General features: G+C 41.3%; 1 protein-coding gene across 18 annotated transcripts in view; it reads right to left on the minus strand.

Moving 5' to 3' along the window:
• The window catches only part of ANK3 (ankyrin 3), a 657,955-nt gene that overhangs the window by 180,985 nt on the left and 451,705 nt on the right, over positions 1 to 25,265 (minus strand). For all 18 annotated transcript variants that reach the window (XM_034662548.1, XM_034662550.1, XM_034662547.1 and 15 more), the window contains one exon: positions 11,000 to 11,098. In XM_034662548.1, coding sequence (XP_034518439.1) covers positions 11,000 to 11,098 — 99 coding nt within the window. The remainder of the gene's footprint in view (positions 1 to 10,999; positions 11,099 to 25,265) is intronic.

The following is a 25,265-nucleotide window of genomic DNA, read 5'->3' on the forward strand; positions in this document are numbered from 1 at the left end:
TTACTGGATATAAATTCTAGATTAAAAGCTATTTTTCATTTAGTACCTGAAAAATGTTCCATTGTCTTCTGGCCTCCAGTGTTTGTTTGTTTCTTTCTTTCTTTCCTCCTTTTCTTTCTTTCTTGTTTCAAGATTTTATTTACTTATTTGAGAGACACAGTGAGAGAGCACGAGCAGAGGGAGGGGCAGAGGGAGAAGCAGACTAGCCCCTAAGCAGGGAGCCCAACATGGGGCTTGATCCCAGGACCCTGGGATCATGACCTGAGCTGAAGGCAGATGCTTAACCAGCAGACCCACCCAGGGGCCCCTGGCCTCCAGTGTTTCTGATAAGAAGTTAGATCACAGTCTCATCATCGTTTTTCCATTTATAATGTGTCTTCTTCTCTGGCTGCCTACATTTTTTTTTTCTCTATCTCNAAGAAGCAGACTAGCCCCTAAGCAGGGAGCCCAACATGGGGCTTGATCCCCAGAAACCTGGGATCATGACCTGAGCCAAAGGCAGATGCTTAACCAGCAGACCCACCCAGGGGCCCCTGGCCTCCAGTGTTTCTAAGAAGTTAGATCACAGTCTCATCATCGTTTTTCCATTTATAATGTGTCTTCTTCTCTGGCTGCCTACATTTTTTTTTTCTCTATCTCTGACATTTAGCAGGTTCACTATGATGTGCCTCTGTGTGATTTTCTTTGTATTTATCCTCCTTGGGGTGCACTAAGTTTCCTGGGTCCAGGGGTTGCAGTTTATGACTGAAGTGGAAATAAATATATACATCTTTCCTACTCCACTGTCTCTTTCCCTTGCTTCTTGGGCTGCATTGTATATATTTAGTCATCTTGCTACTATTCCACAGGTTGTTGACATGGTGTTAACTTGATTTTTAATCTTTTTGCTTTCTGTTCTACAGTTTGGATATTTTTATAACTTGTCTTCAAGTTCACCAATTCTTTCTCCCTTTGTATTTGATCTGTTCTTTATCCCATCCAGTGAATTTTTTTTATTTAGATACTGTTTTTTAGTTGTAAGATTTATTTTTTTACGATTTCCTTATTTTTCCTGAGTTTTTTCCTTTTTTTGCCTTACTCATTATATCTATCTTTTCCTTCAGATCTTTAACATATTTATCATAGTTATTTTAAAGTCTATTAATTCTAATATCTGAGTCATCCATGGGTCTGTTTTTATTATATAACTTTTCCTTTGGACTACAAGTCAGACTTCTTTTTCCTCTCATGTGTACTAGTAATTTTAAAATTATATGTTAAATTTTAAATTAAATACTGGATATTGTGAATAATATGCTATAAAGACTCTGATCTTGGAGGGACTTGGTTTTAGGTTTTCAATGGCAGGTCTGTTTAAGTTTTGTCCTTATTCCAAGAGTAATGCCTTTACATTTGGGACACACTCATAACTTCTAAGATTCAGGCCTTGTAGAGTTAGTAAAAAGCCAAAGATGTTTACCAAGCCTCCCTGATGTGGTGATTGCCTTCCTTGCAATAGGCACTGCTGAACTTTCTTCTCGGCTTTCAATTTTTTACCTGTTATTTCCCTCTTGCCTCCTTGGTGTTTCAACCCCCGCAACACACACAGTCCAGGGCTGACCCAAGGATTGTGGGAATTATTATATCAACTTCAGCACTTTATTTTTGGTTTCCTCCTTTCAGTAATTCCTCCCTGAATATCCAGCCACTCTTACAGCCCCAAACTTGATCCTCTAACCTCAAGACAATAACATTGTGCCTTTCTCCATGAATTGTATCACAGCACCTGTCATGTAAATATAGATCTCATCTTGTGTTATTTAGTTCTTTCAAAAGTTGAATTCACTCCAATTTATGACAAGTTTTGATTACTTTTTAGTGCCTCCAAAGAAGTTTTTAAAAACTATTTTTCCATATAACTATTTTTCACTATACTTCATTATTACTTGAAGTCAAAACTCTAATACAGTTAAGTAAAAACATGACTAACTTCTACACACTCTACAATCATAGTTTACATTTGTTTCTATCACACACTACTTCAGGAATATTCCTTCTAAAAATAGATAGGAGACTTCTTGAATTTTTAGTAGGTAGAAACTGAATACCTTATTATAAAATATGATTTTAAATATATAAAGTTGCTTTTTATATAGTTCTTAGAATATGTTACATGGAAAAAACTCAAATTAAAGTTGACACTTTAAAAAAGCAATAATGACTTATTTACCATATCATTCCTTTGGAAAGGAGGGTAATTAAAGATGCTTACTGTTGATAACTACAGAGTACTTGTGTGCCCAATGGATGTAGAGTTACTTAAAAGAAATAGGTGTGAGCATTACCGACATACATCACAAGAAAATAGAAGAAAGAGCTGAGTACTATCTGGGCACCAGCACTCAGTTAATGAAAATAATACCTGTCCTGAGCCTGCTTTGTAGACTCTTCAGGAGAGCCTGGCTTCAGTGGCATACAAAATTTACCCAAAACTTTAATAGCTCTAATTTGGGAAGGGAAAAGAGGTTTCCAATATGTTGTAAAATTATTAGGGGAGAGAGAAAGAGAGAGAGAGAGAGAACGTGCTCCTGTCATGTTCTCAGAACTCTTTGCAACTCTCAAAAGCATTCTTTCCTTTAAAGAGATTTTCATGTGTTGAAAGCTAAGGGCATTTCATGATTACTTGTACTTTCTTTTTTTTAATATTAAGACTTAATTTTTTGGGGGGGCACCTGGGTGGCTCAGTCATTAAGTGTCTGCCTTTGGCTCAGGGCGTGATCCCAGGGTCCTGGGATCGAGCCCTGCATCCGGCTCCCTGCTCCACTGGGAGCCTGCTTCTTCCTCTCTCACTCCCCCTGCTTGTGTTCCCTCTCTCACTGGCTGTCTCTCTGTCAAATCAATAAAATCTTAAAAAAATAAATAGAAAAAAAAAAGAATTTTTTTTAGAGCAGTTTAAGGTTCACAGCAACATTTAAGGGAAGATGCCATTGCCCTTCTCTGAATCCAAATAAATTTCAAGTAACTTTTAATATTTGTGATGTAAAAATGAAAAATTAATCTATTTTTGAATGACATAAATATTTCCAAATTCATCTTGATTAATGTAGAAATCCAGAATATTTTGCATTATTTCACATGCTCTTGTCAACATGTTTATATTAGAACTCTAAGGAGTAAGTACTCTATTAGAATTTTCTCTTTGATAGAGACTATTTTATGACCATAAAATATTTAATATTTTCTTTAAGGATTTATTTTTGGGCAGGGAAATACACTTCTGGAAATAAAATAGAAAGCAAAAGTCAATACCAATATTTCTTTTTTCTTTGTATTTAACCTGTAAAATAGAAGCAGATGCATTTCTGGGAAAGGACAGGTGAAAATTACAGGGTACCCAAGTGTCCCCTGACACCTTCCCAGAATAGTAAGAATGTAACAACCAACAGATCTGAGGTATTCTGAAAACCCTTCATCTACTTGCACACAAATATCTCTTCATTCTTATAAATCAATTGGAAGCCATCAACTTCATGGAGCAAAATTACATTACCAAAGGATCGTTAAACCAAAGTTTAACGTCAAGAAAATTAAGACCTTTTGGCAAATTAACATTAAGGAGAGTATCTTTTATTTTATATGTTTGGCGAATACTTATTAAACAACTGGTATATGCCAAGAAGTATGCTAAGTGCTACAGATACTAAGATGAATGTGTGCACCTGAGTGCCAAGGTGGAGCCTTGGATGCGATGCGGTAGTAGTGGGATTGTATGCGGATGCAGGCAGTGGCACCTGCTAGGACAACTGCAAGCCGGGAGAGGCGTGATTAGAGCAGCATTCTGGGAATCAGAGCACGGGTATTACTGACTCTACCTGGAACTCCGCCATCTTTTCTGAAGCACTAAATACAAGCACAGCTGCCTTTATTATCGGGTAGAGAAGAGCCAGTGAGAAGAGAGAACTCAGAAGATGATACAAAGCTTTAAAATGGTTCTGATTCCGGTCCATACTGAGCCTTTGATTTGGCTGTGAATTGATGCAAAGGAAAAGGAAAATGACAAGACACCACCCATTGCAAAGTATCTTCCTTCAAGAAGTATACATGCTAGCTTTACAGAGAGCTAGAGTTAAATGGAAAAATTAAAAAAAACCAAAAAACAAAACCAGCAGGCCACCACAAGTAGCCATTCTTTGTAAAGTATTTTAATCTATAAATAAAGCTATTAAAATCTTGTTGAAAAAATGAATTTCAAAAATTATTTTAAAATTAGGATCTGCATGTAGACCAAACTGGAAAAATCTGCCTTGATATATGTTTATATCTCAGCACATTTGCCAGCATTATTACAGAGATACTCGATGTACTTACTCTTACCTATTCTGCGGGAGAATAAGGTAACAAGCCAGTTGACATTAGTCAGCATTAAGAGGCTGAGAAAATAGGAGAAGCTTTTTTGAAATGAACTAAATAGAAAAAAGACCACAGGCTTTGTGGTTCATCAGATCCTAGCTAAATGCTTTCAGGAACATTCATGTACAAGCCTCTTCTTCAGTGTCGCCCAAATTTGCCAAAATAAAATTGACCTGGAACACTGTGTAGGTTTAGGTTATACCACGTGATGATCTGATCTATCCATCAATCGATCTATCTACCCATCCATCCATCCATCTACCTGTGTGTGTATATATACATACATATATACGTGTATGTGTGTGTGTGTGTGTGTGTGTAGTGAAATGCTTTCCACAATAAGGTTACTTAACACATTCTTCACCTCACATAAACTTTGCTGTTGTTATGGTCAAAATACTAAAGGTCTACTTTCAGAGCAACTTTTGCATATACAATACCGGATTGTTAGCTATAGTCACCACGATAAGCCTTAGATACCTAAATAGATACACCTTATTACTGGCAGTCTGTACCCTCTGGCCAACATCTCCCCATTTCCTCTACCTCTCAGCCTCTAGCAACCACCTTTCTACTGTTTCCGTGGGTGTGATGTTTTTAGATTCCACATCTAAGTGATGACACGTAGTATTTGTCTTTCTCTGTCTGACTTATTTCACCTCCTACAATGCACTCAAGGTCCACTCATGTAATATTTCACATCTTGGAAATGCAGTTTAAATGCTGTATTAAAGCTTTATCAATTAATCAATAAAATGCTAGTGACTTTTTTTTTTTTTACCTAAAACCACTGGATGCTTTTTAATATTTTTTCTTAAAAAACTCCAATTTCTGTTCTCTAGGGGCACCTCCTCCTTTGTCTAGTTTCTTCCCCCTCCTGACCATTAATACTCTCCAGATTTGGGGGTGGTGTCATGTCAATTTGTTAAGTCTCCAGCGAGTTTCTCTTCTTCTGGGACTCAATGATGGGTAGATTGTTTTCACATAGTGGTGCCTTTTTAGCCCTGCAGGTTTTCTTCATTCCTTTTCATTCTTTTCCCTTTTGCTCCTCTGGCTGGGTAATTTCAAAGGCCCTTGTGTCTGCTTGGTCTGGTCTGCTGTTGGAGTGCTCTACTGAGGTCTTTGGTTTCAGTCACTGTCTTCTTTAGCTCCAAATTTCTGCTTGGCTCTCTTTTTATATTTTCTACCTCTGTTGAACTTTTCATTTTGTTCTTGTATTTTCCCCCCAAATTCATTAAATTGTTTTACTACGTTTTCTTGTAGCTCTCTGAGCTCTTTAGAACAATTATTTTGAATCCTTTGTTAGGCAATTCCTACACTGTCATTTCTTTCAGGTATGTTACTTTAAGTTTCCTGTGTTCCTTTGGTGGGGTCATGTTGCCCTGATTCTTCAAGATTCCTGTAGCCTTGCATATAGATGTCTGCACATTTAAAGAAGCAGTTACCTCCTCCAGACTTCATGGGTTGACTTCGCTATGGAAAGACCTTCACCCGTGGGCGGGGACACACTGAAGTGTGCTGTAAGCCCAGGTCTGGGGTGTAGAGCACCAAATGCGGGGGTGTGTCCTGGGGTATGGAATGTCTCATCTGCTCAGGCCACTCAGGTCCACAACACTGACAACTGTGTGGTTCTTGGTGAGCACTGTGGGGGGTCTGCAGTGGCTACAAGGGTCGTCAGAGTCCTCAGTGGCCTCGCCAGGGCCAGTGGCTAGGGGCTGGGGCGGACAGTGGTGGTGGCTGGAGCTGGTGGTGTGCACACAGCGGTAGGGGCCAGCTGCGGGTCTATGTAGTGGTGGGGGCTGTTTTCAAATATACACAGAGTGCTGGGGGCCAGGGCCAGCTGCAAAGGCCTAGGCCAACTGCAGGTGTACCGGCAGCTGTGGGGACCACGGCTGTCCGGGTGTCTTACTGTGGCTGTAAGGCCTCACCACGGTGGGCACAGTGCAGCGGAGGAGGGCGTGGGGAGTCAGGCAAGGGGCAGGCAGGTACACAGCTTGAAGGACCAGCTGCCAGTGAGCCGAGTGGTGCAGACCAGTGATGGGAGACAGGGCCAGATCCAGCCCTCAAACAGCTATGGGGGCCCTGTCATTAGCGTGTCCTCCTCAGGCTGCAGGGTCTCCCCATGGGTATGTGCCTAGCCTTGGAGGCCACTAATGAGAGTCTGGTTGGGGCATACAGGTGTACAGCTAGAAGGTTCCCTGCACATGTGCCAAGTGGTAAAGCCAGTGACTGGGAGCAGAGCCAAATTCAGACCCCAAAACTGCTTTGAAGGCCCTGGCTTGTTGCGATCTAGCCGGTGATGAGGTCAGGCCAGTGGTGTGGACGGGCTAGCCCCAAGTGTGCACATGGTTCTGGGGGTCCGCACAGGGGTCTAGGCTGGCATCTTGTACTTGTGCAGCCACAGAGGCCCAGGCTGGCTGCTGGTGTGGACCCTTGGCTTTAGCAGCAGGGAGTGGAGGTGGGGTTGTGGGGTGTGGGCAGGGAAGGAAGGACTAGAGTCTGGAGTCTGTGAATGCGAATACCCCTGGGGCAAAACCCAGTGAAATCTGCGGGAGGCCTGCAGCATTTTCCCGGCCACCGGTTAATTCAGTGGGGAGAAAACTGCTAAGGTCTTCTGCAAAGCAGGTCACTGGGAGCCCCAGTCATTCCTGCTGCAGGGCTGATACTGGTAGCACCTACTTTTTTTTGTTCCTTCCTGTCACTATTCATCGCAGCTTTGCCAGTGTCTGGGTGGGGTAAAACTGAAGCGCGTCCTTCACGTCCTTCACGCAGTGTCCTGAAGGCTAGGGAAGCTGGCCACTCACTGACTCTCCCTTTCTTGGTGAGCTAAACTCTTTCAAGCTGAGGAGTTCCCAGGCTGGCATCAGGTGATGCAGGCAAAATGAAGCTGGGCTTTCTTATGCAAATATTCTCAGGGTTGTACCACCCCCTTCCCCCGCCCCCGCTCACACACCCGCTCAGTCGCTGAAGATTCTTAAGTGGACTCCTAAGCTCTCTGCTTTTCTTTGTGGAGAGCTGCCTAACTGTTGATCTTTGTTGGGGGATGGAGGCTGAGGGCTTTTACTTTACCATGTTGGTAACGTCAACCTAACTTATATAACCATCTTGAATTTTCCAGTAACTTATTATTCTTATAGTTACAATATATCCATGCTGGGACAGAAACTAAGACTCGGGAGGGTAAACTTGCCTCAGGTCACAATTTTACTTGCAAGTCACCCTTAAGACTCCAGATCAGGTCACTGAGGTAAAATAAAATGCACTCTCATTTGCTTTTCCAGCTGGTAAGATCTTGCTCAGGTCCTAGCTAAACTACTCTGCCCATAATTCAAGTTTACCTGCTTGGATAAAAGGGCTCTAAGAGTCCGCTTTTAACGTGAGTCCTTTATTACGTCAGCAGCCCGTGCAGGAAACAGAGGGAGCAAACCAGGTCCCATGGAGTGCTGGCCCCTGAAGTGGAATCCGGAGATGTTTTCCTGTGTCTAAACATGGGGGATTGTACGTAACAGGGCAGATGGTGATGCAACGAGGCAGCCACAACAGTAATGCGTACCTGGTAGGTGGATCGGCCGATAACAATACTTATTTTCCCAAGAGCTACTGGATTGAGTAGTTACAAACTGTATTTATGAACAATTTTGTTTTCTGTTTTTAGGCTTGTCCCTAGGGCTTTCTGACATTTTAGCTGGCTCCCTCCCTTTCACCCACACACCCAATCAGTATTTAGTCATTTCAGCCAGAGAGAAGGGAAGCTTTGATGAGAAGAACACAAAATAGTTTATGTATTTGGGGTATGGACTATGCTTTCTTCGATACAATCTGCCAGGAATTCAGTCTGTGCCCAGCTGACATCCCACCCTACCCCCACTCCATGCGGGACAACAGAAGCAGGACAGGCTTCTCTGTTCTCTGTTTCTGTCTCCTTCACGTTCACACGCCATTCATATAGCACAGGAGAAAAGAAGATCCCAGTTAAAACTGAATGGATGGGAAAAAGGAGTCTGCATTTTATTCAAAATCAGATAGCCTTTCAGAACAGGGAGGCAAAGTGGCAGAGAAACCAAGCTGCATCCTGAATTTGCATAGTATGCAAAGTTGCATAGGACACTATTCCTTATCTCTGATACTTTCATCCAGAAGAGTTTTTATGTTTTAACTCTGTGCCACTGTATGCCCCATAAACCTGGGGCCTGAGTTCCCCAGATACCCTTTTCTCCTCTCACTGTATCATATATCAAGTAAGTGTTTGATAAATGATGCAAAGTGACCAAAAAGGAATTCTGCCTGTGATGGATGATTTTATCAAGTGAGAAGTAAGGTAATTTTTAAACCACTTACCCACTAAAACCCTGGCTGGATATCCAGGTATATCCCTTCAAGCTCCTCTCTCCTGCGTGGCTCCAGGCTTCCTCATTTTTCTTCATAAAAATCCCCCCTACTCACAAATGACCCTTCAGCCCTCCATGGTAATCAAGGGGCATAAGCATGGTTCTGTTTCATTCCTTACCACCTCTCTAAATAGCCTGTATTAGCGGACGACCTCTGCCATTTCAAGCAACAGCTCTAGCATCTGGTTATGGCTTCTTATTAAATAATGCAAAGCCGATTCAAAAAGAGCTCTGTTCAATTTACTTGCCCAGTCAGACAGTCCTCTAGGGGGCAAACTTCATCATTCTTCACTCCTCCTCTCTAGAAAGCTTGTTTCTTTTAACGTACAGACATAGTTTTCAGGGTCAATAGTTATCAGAAAAAAGAAGCTTGTATCTCCTGCTCAGTACGTACAGCAGGGCTGTCTTCAGGTCGGAGTGCAGGTCCGTCTACCCCCCTACAGGCTGCCTCCGTGTGGGCTGAGTGAATAAATGCAGTGAACAGTAAATAGTAGTAAATCAAGGAGCTGCAGGAATCAAATTCAGGTTAGCAGGCCGGTTTTAGAAACACGGAGATCAGGATTCTTGCAGGGAGGAAGCCCAGGACTGCGGGGACTGCCAACTACCCAAGACCCTTAGATAGGGGCCTGTGTATAGTGAGATCATCTTCTTATTAGCCTTTGTTACCCTCTCTTGCTCACACCTTAGAACAAACACATGAAATGTTGAAAACATTAGATAATCCCTTGGTTAGAAGTTTAGTGCTAATTGGACCTCTGAGTTATACCAGCAACTACTGGGACTTATTTCTGGCTGACTTTATGCCAGCACACTTTACAAACATTAACTCGATCATTGCAACAACCCTTCAAGGTGGCCACTGACTTTCTTTCATTTCAGATAGAGAAATGACACGGAGAAGATTAAATGGCCTACTGAAGACAACTGGCTACGGTTAGCATCTGGGATTTGAACTTGCTTCTGAGACTCAGTTCCTTCCCCTACCCACAGTGCATTTCACTGAATCAAGCAACATGCCAAACACCTAGCCAAACAGACCTGTGTTTCTCTAAAAATTTCTAAATTGCCATAAAAAACACACAATATAAAATTTACTCCCTTAACCATTTTTAAGTATACATTTCTGTCATGTTAGCTGTATTCACACGGTTATGTAACATCTCTAGAAATTTTTCCTCTTGTAAAATTGAAACTCTATCCCTGTTAAACAACACTCTCCATTTCTCTGTTCCCAAAGCCGCAGGCAAGTACCATTCTGCTTCCGTTTCTATGATTCTGATAACTCTAGATACCCCACAGAAGTGGAATCATATAGTATTACACTTCGGTGACTGGCCTCTTTCAGGCAGGATATGTCCTTAAGCTGCATTCACGTTGTAGAATATGACAGGAGTCCATCCTTCTCAGGCAGCATGCTATTCTGTTGCATGTATACATGACATTTTCTCTATCCATTCATCTGTCGATGGACACGGGGCCTGCTTCCACCTCTTGGCTAGTGCAATAACGCTGCGATTGAACACGAGTGGGCAAAGAGTGCTTCAAGATACTGCTTTCCATACTTTTGGGTAAATAGCTGGTAGAGGAATTGCTAGATGGTAGGGTGGTTCTATTTTTCGCTTTCTGAGGGAACTCCATACGGTTTTCCATAGTAGCTGCACCATTTTACATTCCCAGCAGCAGTTGCAAAAGTAGACAGATTTGTTTTGAAACAGAGTAACTGTCGGGCGCCGGGGTGACTCAGTCAGGGAAGTGTCTGCCTTTAGCTCAGGTCAGGATCCCAGGGTTCTGGGATGGAGCCCCTGCTCAGGGGGGAGCCCGATCCCCCTGCTTGTGCTCTCTCTCTCTCTCACTCTCTCAAATAAACAAAATCTTTAAAATAAATAAACAGAATATCTGTCAGCTTTAATATCACACTGACCAACAGCCCAGCCTGTAGTGTCAAGCAGTGACTGAATTCATAAAAAAATCTAACTCAACTAAAACTCTACACCTTAGGCCTTAGTTTCTATAATTAACGCCATATACCATTTAAGCATGTATCACAGATTTATAAATATGGATCAGCATCCCATGGTAGGACAAATAAATTTAGCAGTCATTTTCTCAGACTATGACAAATGAAGTAAGAGTAAAGCCAGGGTTGAGCCAGTGCGAAGGTATCAGAAGAATTCTTACTCCCTGAGCAGAAGCATAAGCATGTACACAAAGTGTGCTCTTACCCTCGTTTTGGCATCGATTTTAGCTCCTCGGTCAAGCAATAGTTTTACCATGTTGGCATTTCCTCTTTTTGATGCAACGTGTAAAGGTGTGATGTCGTTCTGTAGAAGAACAGGAAAAAGGGCAGTTTTGGTATCTTCAGATCAACCAGAACATCGCTTCCTCAACTTCCCCCAACATGTCTGACAGTAATTTCACTAAGGGGATCTCCCCCCCACCCCCGCAAAAGGGATGAATTTTAAGGAACACAGTCTGTCGGATGGGGTCCAACTTTATTTCATTTGACTGAGGTGACTGAGGGATGAGACAGCTTTTTTTTTTTTTTGCTCTAAAATCCCACAGCGTTAAGTCCACGTGTTGTCCTGCAAGCTTGTGCAATGCCTACTGGCTAATGAGTGGCTGATTAAGTGGCTGATGACATCGGCGGAGACTCTGAAAGAAGCATCATGTCACTCAGAGTCATCTCTGGGTTCATTTGAGCACAAGGTATCAAGGACAGACAAAAGCAACTCCGAGTGGGAAATTGGTCAATACCAAAGTCACAGGACTGCGCATGCATGGGGGGCTTTTAAAATGTGTTCACAGGCATTTATTAGCATCGCCACAGAAAACTGTTTTTGAAATTCCCACTGAGGAATACACATCTTGTTATGACAACCTGAAATTCCAGTCATGACCCCTCAACAGCACAGGTCTTTCTTCCATGCATCTTACAGGCGCTATGACTGTTTCCAGACTGTCAGGGAAATGTGTGCATACAGTGAGAACATCATCTATTTTGGCTCCTTACTCCTGTGTAGCAACAGTATGGATTTAACGTCCGTTATTCACATAAGTCAATTATAGGATGCGTGATCTCGGCTCGTAAGGGGTTATGTTTTTGTCATTTGCTAGCAGATACAACGTCACAGCTCCCAGGTATTGATCATTCCTGTCTGTCAGGCACTGTGCTGAATTCTTTACTATCTCATTTAATTCTCATAATCCTCACAATGCCACAATTTGGCTTATAATGTCCATTTTACCGATGTACAAATAGCTGGCAAAAACCAGGATTCAGATTAAAACATGACTCAACTTAGGTTTTTTAGAAAACACGACGATGAAAATGTTCAAACAGGTTTGAGAGAAAGGCAAGAGCTTCATGTACTCATCATTCCAGCTCAATACATACCAAACTTTTGGCAATATTATTTCTTCTGTGCTCCCTGCTATTTTGGTTTTTTGTGCGCAGAAGTTTAAGAGAAGGAAAAGAAAATCCTAAGTATCATATTATTTCACCCACAAATACTGCAATTTAACTCTATCTAACAGATAAGGCTTTTTTTAAACAAGTAATCACCACACCATTATCATATTTAATAAACTAAAAATAATTCCTTCATAACACCAAGACACTATTGGTATTCAAATTCTCCCACTATGTCCAGTTAGCTCAGCAGTGGTTCAAATTAGAAGAGCCACACTGGCATTAGTTTGAAATGTCCCTTAAGCCTCTTCATCTCCACAGGTGCCTGACTCTGCCTTCTTTTGTCCATGACTATTTATTTATTGAAAAAACTGAGTAATTTATTGTGTAGATTTTTCTAACTTCCAGATTTAGCTGTTTTTATCCACATGGAGTAGCGCTGAACATGTTCTTTTGCTTGTATTTTCTATAAACTTTTCTAAACATTATAAACTATAATGCTCCTAGCATCATATTCTCCTATCTGAACAACTCTTGCCCTCATTATTCTTAGGTTTCAAAGTATCAACTGATTCATTAAATGAAAGAAGAAAGAGAACTCAGGAAACCAAACCTGCTTCAGGAACGGTGGTGGGGAGTACACAGGATGAGTATCATTGCTCTGGACCAGGGACAGACCAACTTTTTCTGCATAGGGCCCGATGGCAAATATTTTCAGCTTTGCAGGCCATACAAGTTCTATTGCAATTACTCAGTTCTGCCATTGTAGTGCTAAAGCAGCCATATGAAATACGTAAAGAAATGGGAGTGGTTGTGTTCCAATAAAACTTTATTTATAAAAACAGGTGGTGGGCCAGATTTGGCCTGGGGTCGGTGGTTTGCTGACCCTGCTCTAGATCTACCAGGCTACGGCTGAGGGGTTCAAGTGTGTGTAACAGTTTACGAACGAGAAGTAGAGCTGTACGCTGAGCATTGCCTGTGCTCTGGTCCCCTTTGGTGTGGACTATTTTTGGTGTGAATGAAAGCTGGCAGAAGGACACAAAATTCCTGATGACTTTTTGTCTTTCTTGTCTCCACTGTCCGACTGCAAGTGCGGGTCACACCAGTGGGTGGATTCTAGACCTGAGACAGCAGGTGGAGGGGCAGCTTAGGTCTGCAGGAAACATGGTGTGGCAGGAAGCTGACTGAGCCCAGAGTGGGAGATGGTGCAAAGATCTCATCCCTTCCCAGCGGGAGTCAGGGCTTACATGTGATCTCCCTTTAAAACTGTGCCCTTGCCTGGTGGAGAAGGACTTAATGAACCTCCACTACAAGGAGGCTAATTTTAGGGAGGGGAAGACTCTACCTCTAATTCTGCTCTCTTCCATACTCATGTGCGCTCGCATACGGTGATGCTTAGGTGTCAAACGGTGCCTTGAAATTCTAACTCCCACGTTTTTCTACACCTCTCTGACCCTAGAGGAATACTTTATATTTCTATAGCACTTAAAAATTGTTGTAAAGGGCTTACACTTACGTAATTTCATTTTACCTTCACCACACTCTATTGAAATAAATCACTAATCCTATTTGACAGATAAACTGGGAACAGAACTGGTCAGTAATCTGTATATTAAAAGACAAAGAATTAGAAGCAGAACCAGGACAAGAATTCAGTTTTCTAGACCCTTGGGCAGTGGTATTTTTCAGTTAGGGAAACAACTACTGCTTTTCCTCTCTGTCAAACGGAGCTTCTGAATGAAGTACATACTTCTGTGTTCCTGAATCTGGTCAGGGCTGCTTCTGTCACTTAGGAACAAATCAAAATGAAAGTGGTACGTCTGGACCACTCGATGGGACATTTATATTCTGATTCATCAGTTAACCAATAAACATGTTTTATGCCCTACTACGCGCAAGACCCACTGCTACACTTCCACTGTATACGTGAGCAACAAAATTTTGGAATCCCAGCATAGCAAAAGAGCCTAGTGACATCAGAGGTGAAAATCCATGCTTAAGAGAAACCTCACTTGCTGCTCATGAAAGGTAAACTTAGCCATGCTTTCTGGGATGCAATCTGCAGTATATATGAAAAGCCTTCAAACCTAAAACCACAGATACAAGGCAGAGGTTGACTGCCATAGTCAAAAGGGTGGGAAAGTTAAAAGCCAGCCATGAGGCCGAGGCACACTCTCAAAGACCGCAGCTGAGCCGATGGAAGAACCCTCCGTCCCAGCACGAGCCCGGTATAGAGTAACAAGCAACGGCAGTCAGCGGCTGAGGTCAGACAGGAGCTTAGCGACACACCTCCTCCATGCTTCACGTGTGCAGGGATTGCTGGGGACGGCGTCCCAACACCGCGTAACACTCTCTGACCACCCCCCACTACCCCGAGCACGAGGCAGTGCAGCCCTCCTCTAGAGGGAGCCAAAGTCCCCTCAAACAAGACACGAACTCCACTAACTCTCGACTACACTGGCTCAGCCTTCCACACGGATGGCCTGACAGACAGGTATGCCCATTTTCAGACCAAGACAGTGTTTACCTCAGTCTCTCTTGCATTGTGTCCAGTGGAACAAGTGAGCTACAGGCATCAAAAGTTAGGGAATTTCACCAAAAATACGGGATCTCCGGCAAATAGAAACCCTTATTAAGAAAAACCACAATATAAGAAACACAGAATTCCTTTGATGGGTTCATCACTAGACTTCACACAGCTGAGAAAAGCACCAGTGGGCTTAAAGATAAGTCAGTATCAATGATCCAACACAAAGAAAAAAAAAAGAGTGGAAAAGAAAGAACAGGGTCCAGGGGCTTGGGGATAGTATAAAACAAATGACTGGTGTTGCATAAGAAGAGAGGAGATGGGGTGGGAGAAATACCCGGAGAGACAATGTTCAGGAATTATCTCAAAATAATGAAATTCATGAAACCACATATCCCAGAGGTTCGGAGAACACCAAGCAAGATAAACTATAAACAAGCAAATGTCACAGACTGATCAGTCCAATTGCTGAAAATGAAAGATCAAGGAAAAATCATGAAGTCACCAGAGGGGGAAAAGGACATATTTCATATAAAGAACAAGGACAAAAATGACAGCCTTAGAAATTACACAATGCTGACAACAAAGTAGCATCTTCAAATACTGAAAAAGAAACACCCATCAGATGAGACTTCTATACACAGTGAAACTATCTTTAAAAAATTGAGGAGAGGGGCGCCTGGGTAGCGCAGTCGTTAAGCGTCTGCCTTCGGCTCAGGGCATGATCCCGGCGTTGCGGGATCGAGTCCCACATCGGGCTCCTCGGCTGGGAGCCTGCTTCTTCCTCTCCCTCTCCTCTGCTCTGTTCCCTCTCTCGTTGGCTGTCTATATCTCTGTCAAATAAATAAATAAAATCTTTAAAAAAAAAATAAAAAAAAATAAAAAATTGAGGAGAAATAAAGACTCTTTAAGATAAATGGAAACTGGGAGACGCCATCACCATCAGACCTGTAATACAAAAAACAGTAAAGGAAGTTCTTCAGGCAGTGAGAATCTGATACCAGTCAGAAGCTGAGACCCACACAGAGAAACACAGAAATGGCAAAAATGGAGGCAAACATAAGCGATAATTATCTAAAGCACAAACAGTAACAATGAACTGGGGGCTTTACGACATATGCAAAAGTAAAATGCACACCACCCACACATAGATGGAAGAGTGAGAATGACCCTGTTGTCAGCTCTCACACGAGGTGTAAAGTGACATAACTTCGAAGGGAGATTGTGATAAATTAACAACATACAAAACATATATTATTAAGTAAAAATCTGCTCTCGCATTTCGGTGTAAGTATATGTAGACGTACATTCTACAAAAGCTGTCGAACTATGGACCCTAATGTTAATTATCTATCTCTCGGTACTGAGATGATGGATGATCTTTTGCTTTTTCATGCTTTCCTAAATAATTTCTACTACGTGCATATGTACAACGTACAGTGAAAAATGGTTGTATTTCTTGTTTATTATTACCTAATTTGCAGCCCGTCATCTCTATCTCTGTCTTGGCTCCTGCCACTTGCATTCCCCACTCTGATAGCCACGGAGAGGTTTTACCTACCCATCAACTTGCCTTACATTTGAACTTTGATGGAACCTGTTAAGCTCAGAGGTATCCTGGAGATCAATATTTATTACTAACGTAAAAAATTATGTATGGCTAAAGTTAAAGGTCTATCTGTTCTTTCTAAGAAGAAACTTGCATTAAAACTTCGATAAAAACATATTCAACTTAGAGTTTTGAAGCTGACCTGAATTTTGTGCAAACAAGAGTAAACGTTACTCTAATTTTCTAAAGTAGCTTATTAACGGATTTTTTTTTCTTATGCCAAAGATGCAACATTCAATGTAGTAGAATACATTAGCATTTTGGGAAAATTTTGTTAATTGATGAGTATGTCTGATTCGGTCTAATCACCTATTTTATAGATAAGGAGGAGGCAGGGAAGTTAAGTGGTTGCTGGCAGTCACAGAGCTGGAGGCTCAGCCACGACCCCTGGGTTTCCCGATCCCCAGACACTGCCCTTTCCAACTCACTGAGTTCTTTGGGCTTATTTAAAAATCACTATTTTTGGGGCACCTGGGTGCCTCTGTCAGTTAAGTGGCTGCCTTCAGCTCAAGCCATGATCCCAGGGTCCTGGGAATCCCTGCTCAGCAGGGAATCTGCTTCTCCCTGTCCTTCTGCCCCTTCCCCCTGCTTGCGCTCACTCTCTCTCCCTCTCCCTCTCTTCGTGTCAAATAAATAAATAAAAATCTTTTTAAAAAATCACTATTTTCATCTCCAGCACAATAGCATCTCATTTCATTGAAATTTTCCATTAAACTAGTCAATGTAATAATTATTCGCTCTAAAAAAAAAAGAGTAAATCTGATTTGCTAGTGCCTTCCTTTTTCTGGCATTTACTTCTCCTCAACCCTTTATGGAAGATGGTGGATAAAAACAAAAAAGCAATCACATCACATATATACACATGTTTTATAAAAACAAACAAAGGAAATTGGCTATAAAAATATTTATGAAAACATTAACAGGATTTGGGTAAATATTCAGAGTTTAACTGAAGAAAATTACAGTACTCAGCAGGTTTAATTCTCTCAGATTTCTGAGCCAAGAACCTAATCAGGTACTTAACAAAGCAACGTGCATCACGACTGTATCCTCTCACGTGTGGATCTGTGTCTCACCACGGTGTGACTGCTAGCCTTTTCTCTTAAGCCATTCATGTTCCTCTACACTGATCTTCTTCTATCTTGATTTTTCAGGAAGACTTTTCACCTACAGCCTACCCTTCTTGAAGACAGCAGCCACCGAAGTGAGGGAGTAAAAATCTCCATTCCGAAGAACAGGCTTTGCCTTCCGCTTTTAGGGAAAAGAGAAGCAACGTCACCCAGAACAAGGTAAGCTCTCCCGGGACTCCTACAGATTCCGTATATTCCATCATATACTCACAACTAGTCTGTATTACTTATCTCATTCAGCCCACACACCAACTCTAGAAACAGGTACTCTCTAATTTTTACTTTATTTTACAGATGAGGAAACTAGGGCAAAAAATCAAAATAGCCTGCCAAAAGTCACAAAGCTGCCGTTATTTGTCTGCCCCAAAGTTTATGCTTTCTTCACTAGACCAGACCATGCTGTCCCTGAACTTCTTAACAGTACAAATACACAACCAATTCTGACTATTAGAGCATTCCTGCGCAAGCAGATACAGAGTGCAGTGCGGTCAAATACTACAATAGTTAAGAGCTAATAGTTAAGAGCTAATAGTTAAGTGCTTCTAGAGAAGCACTCAAGAGCCAGACTGCTTAGCTTCAAATCCCAGGCTGCCCTAGACTAGCTGCCTAACCTTAGGGGAGTTTATTTAATTTCTTTGTACCCCAGACTTCTTATCTGTAAAATGAGGCCAATAATAGTATCCATATTATACACCCGTCATAAGGATTAAATGAGTTAACAAGGATAGTCTTAAGAATGTTTCCTGGCATTTAGTAAACATGATACAAGTGTTAGCTCATTGAGAAGCTCAGAAGCGGTGTGCTGGGGTGAGTCGTGGTGGAGAGGAAGGGAAGAAGGGGCAGAGCGGTGGCTGATAGAACATGGTATCTGTGACAAATGTGATACAAACCATCCTTAGTGTGCAAGGATCCTTTCTATGTGTGCAAAACCATCCTTTCTACCAGGGACTTGGAAGAACAACTCGCTCTCTTGGGAAATAGTGGAATCGCTGGCTTATTTCTTTCTTCTCAGCTGTTTCTGAAAAACCCAGTTGGGGTGGTAGCCAAGGCCCTTTATGAAATTGTCACCAAGGCCCGTTTTTTTCTGCAACTTCCTAGAGGGAAATCAGGGCCACTTCCTACCTTACTTGTGATAAATGACAGACTTGTCGTTCCATTTAAATATATAAAGGGCAGTTGACTTATGATCCCCTGTGCCCTCTCCTCTCTCTCCCTTTCTTTAAAGACATCTGGGAAGTTATCACTGAATAGAAGAGTAGGTGTGATCACACGCGAGTCTTTTGGATAATGAAAAATGAAACAATATGACTATTTTAGTCTAGTGCCTTGATAGGGTCCTAATTGAATACAAATTCTAAAATAATTAAATGCTAAATTGAGAGGAATTTGGCATCTTCTGCTAATTCTTACACTTGTTATTACTATGGTTTTAAAAGTTTGTCAAAGTGGCAAAACGAGATATCTGAAAATGAAGTTTTTGACGTGTTAATGACTTGCATTTAAAACACACATTTCAAGATTTGTATGTGTTCTCTTGCCAGTCTCTTTATATACTAGTTTCTGTTTCTGTAGAAACAGAAAAATGACTAATAAGGAAGTTCACAGAGTGAGCGCTGGGAAGACATTTAAGACCTACTGGCATCATCGTCCACCTCATAGGTATTTATCTTTTGAAAAGTCTTACAGCCTCTCATAGGAGGACTGAAGGAGATCAGAGTATGCCACCCCACAAAATGCCACTTGGGTATAAAGACTGTTTTGAGCTTTCTGTCTAAAAGCAAAGCACAGATTTCCCTTTGGGAAGGTGTCTCCCTCTCCCAAGCCAGGATTAAGATACCTCCGAATCTCTCATCAATGGAGAAGGCACAACTGGGATCTACAGAACTGAACACTTAGCATCCATTAGTTTCCCCACCCATATATTCACCTTTCCAAAATTTACTACCTCTGGAAGCCCAAATTCCCTTTCTTGGTCTTTGCACTTCTCCACAAATTTATCACCCTTTGTTAAAATAGTACATAAGCCCCTGGGGTCTAACTGCCTCTCTGGGTCTTCACTTCTTTTCTATGAAGGCCTCCGTATGTTTCATAAGCCTTTCTCCTGTTTATCAGTCTTTTGTTAGTTTAATTTGCAAGACCCCGGGAAGTAAACATAAGAGGGTAGAGGAAAATGTTTTTTCTTCTACCACAAAGCCATATGTGCCAATCTCCAAACAATATATGTACAGTAAGTGATATTTTACAGTTATATAGATTTTGACACAATGTAGAAAAAACATAGAATTGAATTCCTCTTCACTTTCATTTCCTCGAGAGTATAAAAACGTTCTTTTTCTGTCGATTTTTATTGCTTCCCACTGCAAGTCTTCTCGGATAGTTTATTTTTATAACAGGCTTATTGAGATATAATTTACATATGATAAAATTGGCCATTTATAGTGTACGATTCAGTGGTTTTTAGTATATTCACAAAATTGTGCAAATATCATCAGTATCTATTTAGAACAGCTCATCGTCCCCCAAAGAAACCCCATCGCACTAAGCAGTTATTTCCCCATTCTTCTGTCCATCCCTCAGCCCCTGGCAATTACTATTCGACTTTGTCTCTACATATCTGCCTATTCTAGACAGTTCACGTACATGGAACCATACAACATACAGCCTTCCGTGTCTGTCTTCTTTACTTAGCATAACGTTTTCAAGGTTCATCCATGTTGAAGTGTGTATCAGTACCTCATTTCTTTTCAAGAGGATGCCTGATGTTTTAATAGCTTAAGAAATCCATAAAATATATGCAAACAAATAATTCTTTCAGTGATAAGGATTTGAAATTTCAAGGATATGCCCAGGAGAATTTCAAATAATGGAAAATAAGATAATACTCCAGCTTTCCCAGTCTAACACATTGTAGGATTTTTCTTAAAAAATATTCAAACTTAAATGGTCTATTAATAAAAATAAAAAATAAACTCAAACTTCCTTTATACCATAGCAATCATTATTAAGATGACTACCATTCTTAGTAAAAGTCTGTTTTCCTCCTATTTCAGGAAGCTTTAATGAAATGAACTAGGTCTTTTTAGGTGAAGTCTTTTTCTCTTCTCCAGTTTTATTAACTGCTGGCTTATCCTACACAACTTTTCTCTTTCAGTGCATCCTGGATAAGGCGATTAAGTCCACAAAGGTCCGGCTGAGACTGACACTGAAAATACCGATGCCACAGACACTCCCACCTCACTCCCTTCCCACAGAGACTAACCAGATCCCACTGGATTAGACACCGGCTGGTGCTGGGCTCCCCAAGAGCAGCAGCAGAAGCCTGGATGTTTGATGTCTGCTGTGAAACCAGGCTCTGAATATTTGGCTCTGTTCTGCTCTAAAAACCTCAAGCAATTTATTTATTTTCTTTTAAGGATAAAACGAGGCTGTTTATCATCGATACTGTTAGTTTTCACTTGGATTAATAGCAGGTCTCTCGTCAACAATTTAGATAAGTCTCAACCAGTTCTCTTGCTAGCCCCCCATCTCTTTTTGTTTAACCTTTGCTTAGCATTTTGATTATTCATTTATCTTTTAATGGACACTTGAGTCGCTTTCATCTTGTGGATATCGAGAACAATGCCTCTATAAACATGGGTGTGTAAGTGTATCGTCAAGACTCTCCTTTCAATTCTTTTGTAGACAGACCCGGGAATGGAATTGCTGGATCACATGGTAACTCCATACTTCACATTTTGAGTAACCTCCAAGCTCTTTTCCGTAGTGGTTGTACCATTTTTACATTCATCCCACAAACAGCACAAGGGTTCCAGTTTCTCTAAATCCTCACCAACACTTATTCCCTCTCTCTCTTTCTCTTTTTTTAAATTTAAAAAAATTTTTTGGATAGTCACCCTAATGGGTGTTCAATGTGTGTGTGTATATGTTTGAAGATTTATTTTTAGAGAGAGCGTGAGTGGAAGGAGAGGCAGAGGGAGAGGGAGAGAATCTCCAGCAGACTCCCCACTGAGGGCACAGCCTGACTCAGGGCTTAATCCCATAACCCTGAGATCATGACCTGAGCCGAAATCAAGAGTGGGTCACTCTACTGACTGAGCCACCCAGGCACACCCAATATGTGCCTTTAAAATATATCTTTCAGGATACATTTCAGAGTTTCCATAATTCCATAAACAATGAGTTTTTATCCACTGAACTCCTTTTCATCATATAAGAATTTGTTAGGAAAAAGAATTCTGCTAAAGAAATTAACACCTCTTGATTTAGACCAAGCAACTCTTCATTTTGCAGAACAAATGTAATTAAAACTAACAAAAAAGCTATACATTATTAGGCTCTTATTTGCTGGTTCTATGAGATAGATCTCATTTAATCTCCATAACAATCCATAATAATCCATAAAATAGATGCTGTTAGCTCAAAATTCACAGGTGAGCAAGGTGAAGCTGGAAGGGGCCTCAGGTCACATGGCTAGAAAATGCCAGAGCCAGGATTAACCTCAATTGTCTGATTCTAAAAGCTCTGCTTGCCCTTTCCAGATAGTCTTTTCTTAACTTGGGCAAACATCAGCTCTGGTTCCGAATCCAAGTAGCACAGTCTCCATACTGAAAATGCTGCTGGTATACAGCTTCCAACAAAAAGGAAACAGTGTGTCTCAAAGCTAATAAAAATACGCAGAGTCTAAAAGAGTAGCTACTCCAGCTCTGTCATTTTAAATAAGAACTCATGGCTTTTGGGTTTCTTTAAAGGTGTCACTATTAGTGCTCATTCAAAAGTACCCTGCTCTGTTTGAAATATCTGAGTAGAGAAGCATATAGTAATTGAACTGAACAGGGTATCAAAAATTCAATTACAAAGTAATCAGCTGCTTTCTATACATTGAGGAAAGTCGCTTTGAAATTTTGTAATTCTTTACAATGAGTTAATCTAGCGATATTAGATTTCCTGTTATGTTTCTAATGAATGCTATTGATTTAATAAAAAAGCCCACTCCTTTTTCTCATGTTCCACCATCCCAAGTTGTGAAAAACAAAAATATTAAGGGGCTTTACAAGGATACATTTTCCACACTCCTATATCATTTCTGATAAATCTGGAATGAAATTCCTTTCTGTGTTAGATAATTTTCTTTCCCATCCAAAAAGTAAATCATTCTTACAGGCTTCTGAGATGTGAGTTAACTTGAAATTGTTAGTTTCTCAAGTATCCTGCCCTCAATTGGTCTTTGGACAAATCAGATCCTTGCTTGGATAAATTAAATCCTTGCTCAAGTTTCAAACATGTTAAGAAATGAAAACAAGGTCTTTGAAGTTTTTAAAGAAAAATGGTTTGGGGGGGGGGGAAAGTAGTCCTGGTGCAAATGGCCTTCTCTGTGTGCAGTGCACTTGTCCTAAGGAGATGGTACTGCCCCTCCAGGGACCACGATGACCTCAGCTACTCAGCGGCCAACACCACACACCCTCAGCTGCCATCTGGGCACCGCGGGTGCCACTGATGGTCATGCATGGGGCATAATAGAATGGGGTAGAAGGTCTGGACCTAAATCCCTGTTACTCTGTTTTACTCTCAGTAGGATCTGGGACAAATGACTTCTTGGGATCTCAGTTTGCTCGTCTGTAAAACTGTCCATTCTGTGGTCTCAAATGATGCACTATACATGGTGTTCTGTAAACTGCATATATGATGTAAATTCAAGGTTACATTATTAAGGAGTTATGAAGTTAGTTGTCATAAGCCAATGAGTTATTAAGACTTCTATGACTGGGGGCACCTGGGTGGTATAGTCAGTAAAGCATTCGACTCTTGGTTTCAGCTCAGGTCATGAGATTGAGCCCCACGCTGGGCTCCACGCTCCGTGCCAGAGTCTGCTTGAGTTTCTCCCTCTCCCTCTCCTCTGTCCCTCCTCCTCACACTCTCTCTTTCAAATAAATGATAAATCTTAAAAAAAAAAAAAAGACTCCTCTGGCTCAACTTGGGACAATTTATATAAAGATTTTCATAGCATGGCCTCAGAGAGTGTTTTCTAATTGTGTCTGATCAGAAGAATCACTCAAGGCCCTTGTTAAAAACACAGATTGCAAAGTCCTGCCCCAAAGGTACTGAATCCGAATTTAAGGGAATGGGGGGCTGCTGGCCAGCTGGGGAAACTGGCTGCCAGGCTCTGATTTGGAGCCTATGAAAGGTGGCTTTTAATTTTCAAACTCAGAGGAACTCATTCCTTGTAGAGACAAGCTGGCCTTATATTTCTTCTTACCAGAAAATGGATATTATATCTTTTTGTCATAAAGCCATTATGTTTCTAAGTTTCTATGTTTCAAGAGTCCATCTCAAACCATGATATTTAGGGATTCAAAAATGCAGAAGTGATAAAGATAATAAAACATGAGGGGTGGATGAAAATGCACTATATTTTAGAATGAATTTGATCATTTGTTCAAGTTTTTAGGTTTGCTAATCTGTTAGTTTAACTGTTCTTAAATGTGTAACAGAATTTCCTAGTAATTTTTTTAAAAAATGTCCTTTAAAATCCCTTTTAAAAAGGCATTTAATTCACGTTGCAACCCTGGCACAGGAAGAGAACGAATCACCAGTTGGTGCAAAAGAGGCTGCCATCAGATCTGGTTTTCCTGTGATGATCCTTTGTTCAGTACGAAGCCCAGGACACATTGCCTCCAATGTTCGAATATTATGAACAACACGGTCTGAGTGTAGTTTATTTTTTTGTCTGATATTACTTTATTCACTTTACTGTTTCTTAGCCCCAACTCCACCACCTTAAAGCTATGTGGCTTTGCACAAGTGATACAACTTCTTGCTTCCTTGTATAATCATACCCGCACCTCACAGGATTCCTGAGAGGAATAAATGAAATAACGTATAGGAAACTTATTATAGTACCTCATACCTAGTAACAAATGGAGCTGTTACTGGAATTAGTTCGAACTCTGTGTAAGTTTTGCCCACCTCATATTTGAAACTTTGTAATAAGAGCTGAAAGGAATCTTCGGGTCTTCTGGCCCATTGAGCCATAGGGGTCCATCACTGGGGAAACTCAGTGCTCTGAGGACGAACTTCAGGGCCCCTTTTCTCCATCCTGAGCTATTCCACCTCCCACCTTAGCTATAAAGAGATGTTCGATCCAGCATTCTCAGGGGGCACTGTTGGCACCTTGATTGGGAGACTGTTATTTGCATGGGTCTGTCCCACACATCGAAGGAGGCTTAGATATCCTGGTCCTGGTCCCATTACATGCCAGCCACGATGACAACCAAAAATGCTTCTGCAAATTTCCAAATCCTCTGTGGAGAATGATGACCCCCCCGCCCCCTGCTACTGAGAAACTGTGGATGTAGCTCTAGAGAAGCCGTCTGAGGAAGGCGCATCACACCAGGGCTGGGACAAGCTTCTCCTTGAGCATCCCATGTGACCGGAGCCTGCCACAGCTCCCAGCCAAGGATCCTCATTTCCCCTCATTATGTAAGTCATAATCCATCTTAAACACCACTGCCACCATCCCACTTCTCCAGTGAAAGGCCTGCAATGACCTGTAGACACACATTGGAATGGTGGGTACCAGGGGTTGGCGGGCTGGGAACTGGGGAGATGTTGCTTAAAGGCACAAACAGGTAACTAGAAGACAAATGAGTTCTAGAGAGCTCATGAACAGTCTGGTGATTCCAGTCAGCAATATTTGTCTGTTTCCAGTCTCATTTCACATTGGCAAATGGGCTCAGTCTCCATTTCTTGGACTTGATTCTAATCCCTATGTCTCCAGCACAACTTACTCTTCAATTTTTTTTTTCCCCCAACTAGG

The sequence above is a fragment of the Ailuropoda melanoleuca genome, chromosome 6, assembly GCF_002007445.2.
Source record: "Ailuropoda melanoleuca isolate Jingjing chromosome 6, ASM200744v2, whole genome shotgun sequence".
NCBI classification, from domain to species: domain Eukaryota; kingdom Metazoa; phylum Chordata; class Mammalia; order Carnivora; family Ursidae; genus Ailuropoda; species Ailuropoda melanoleuca.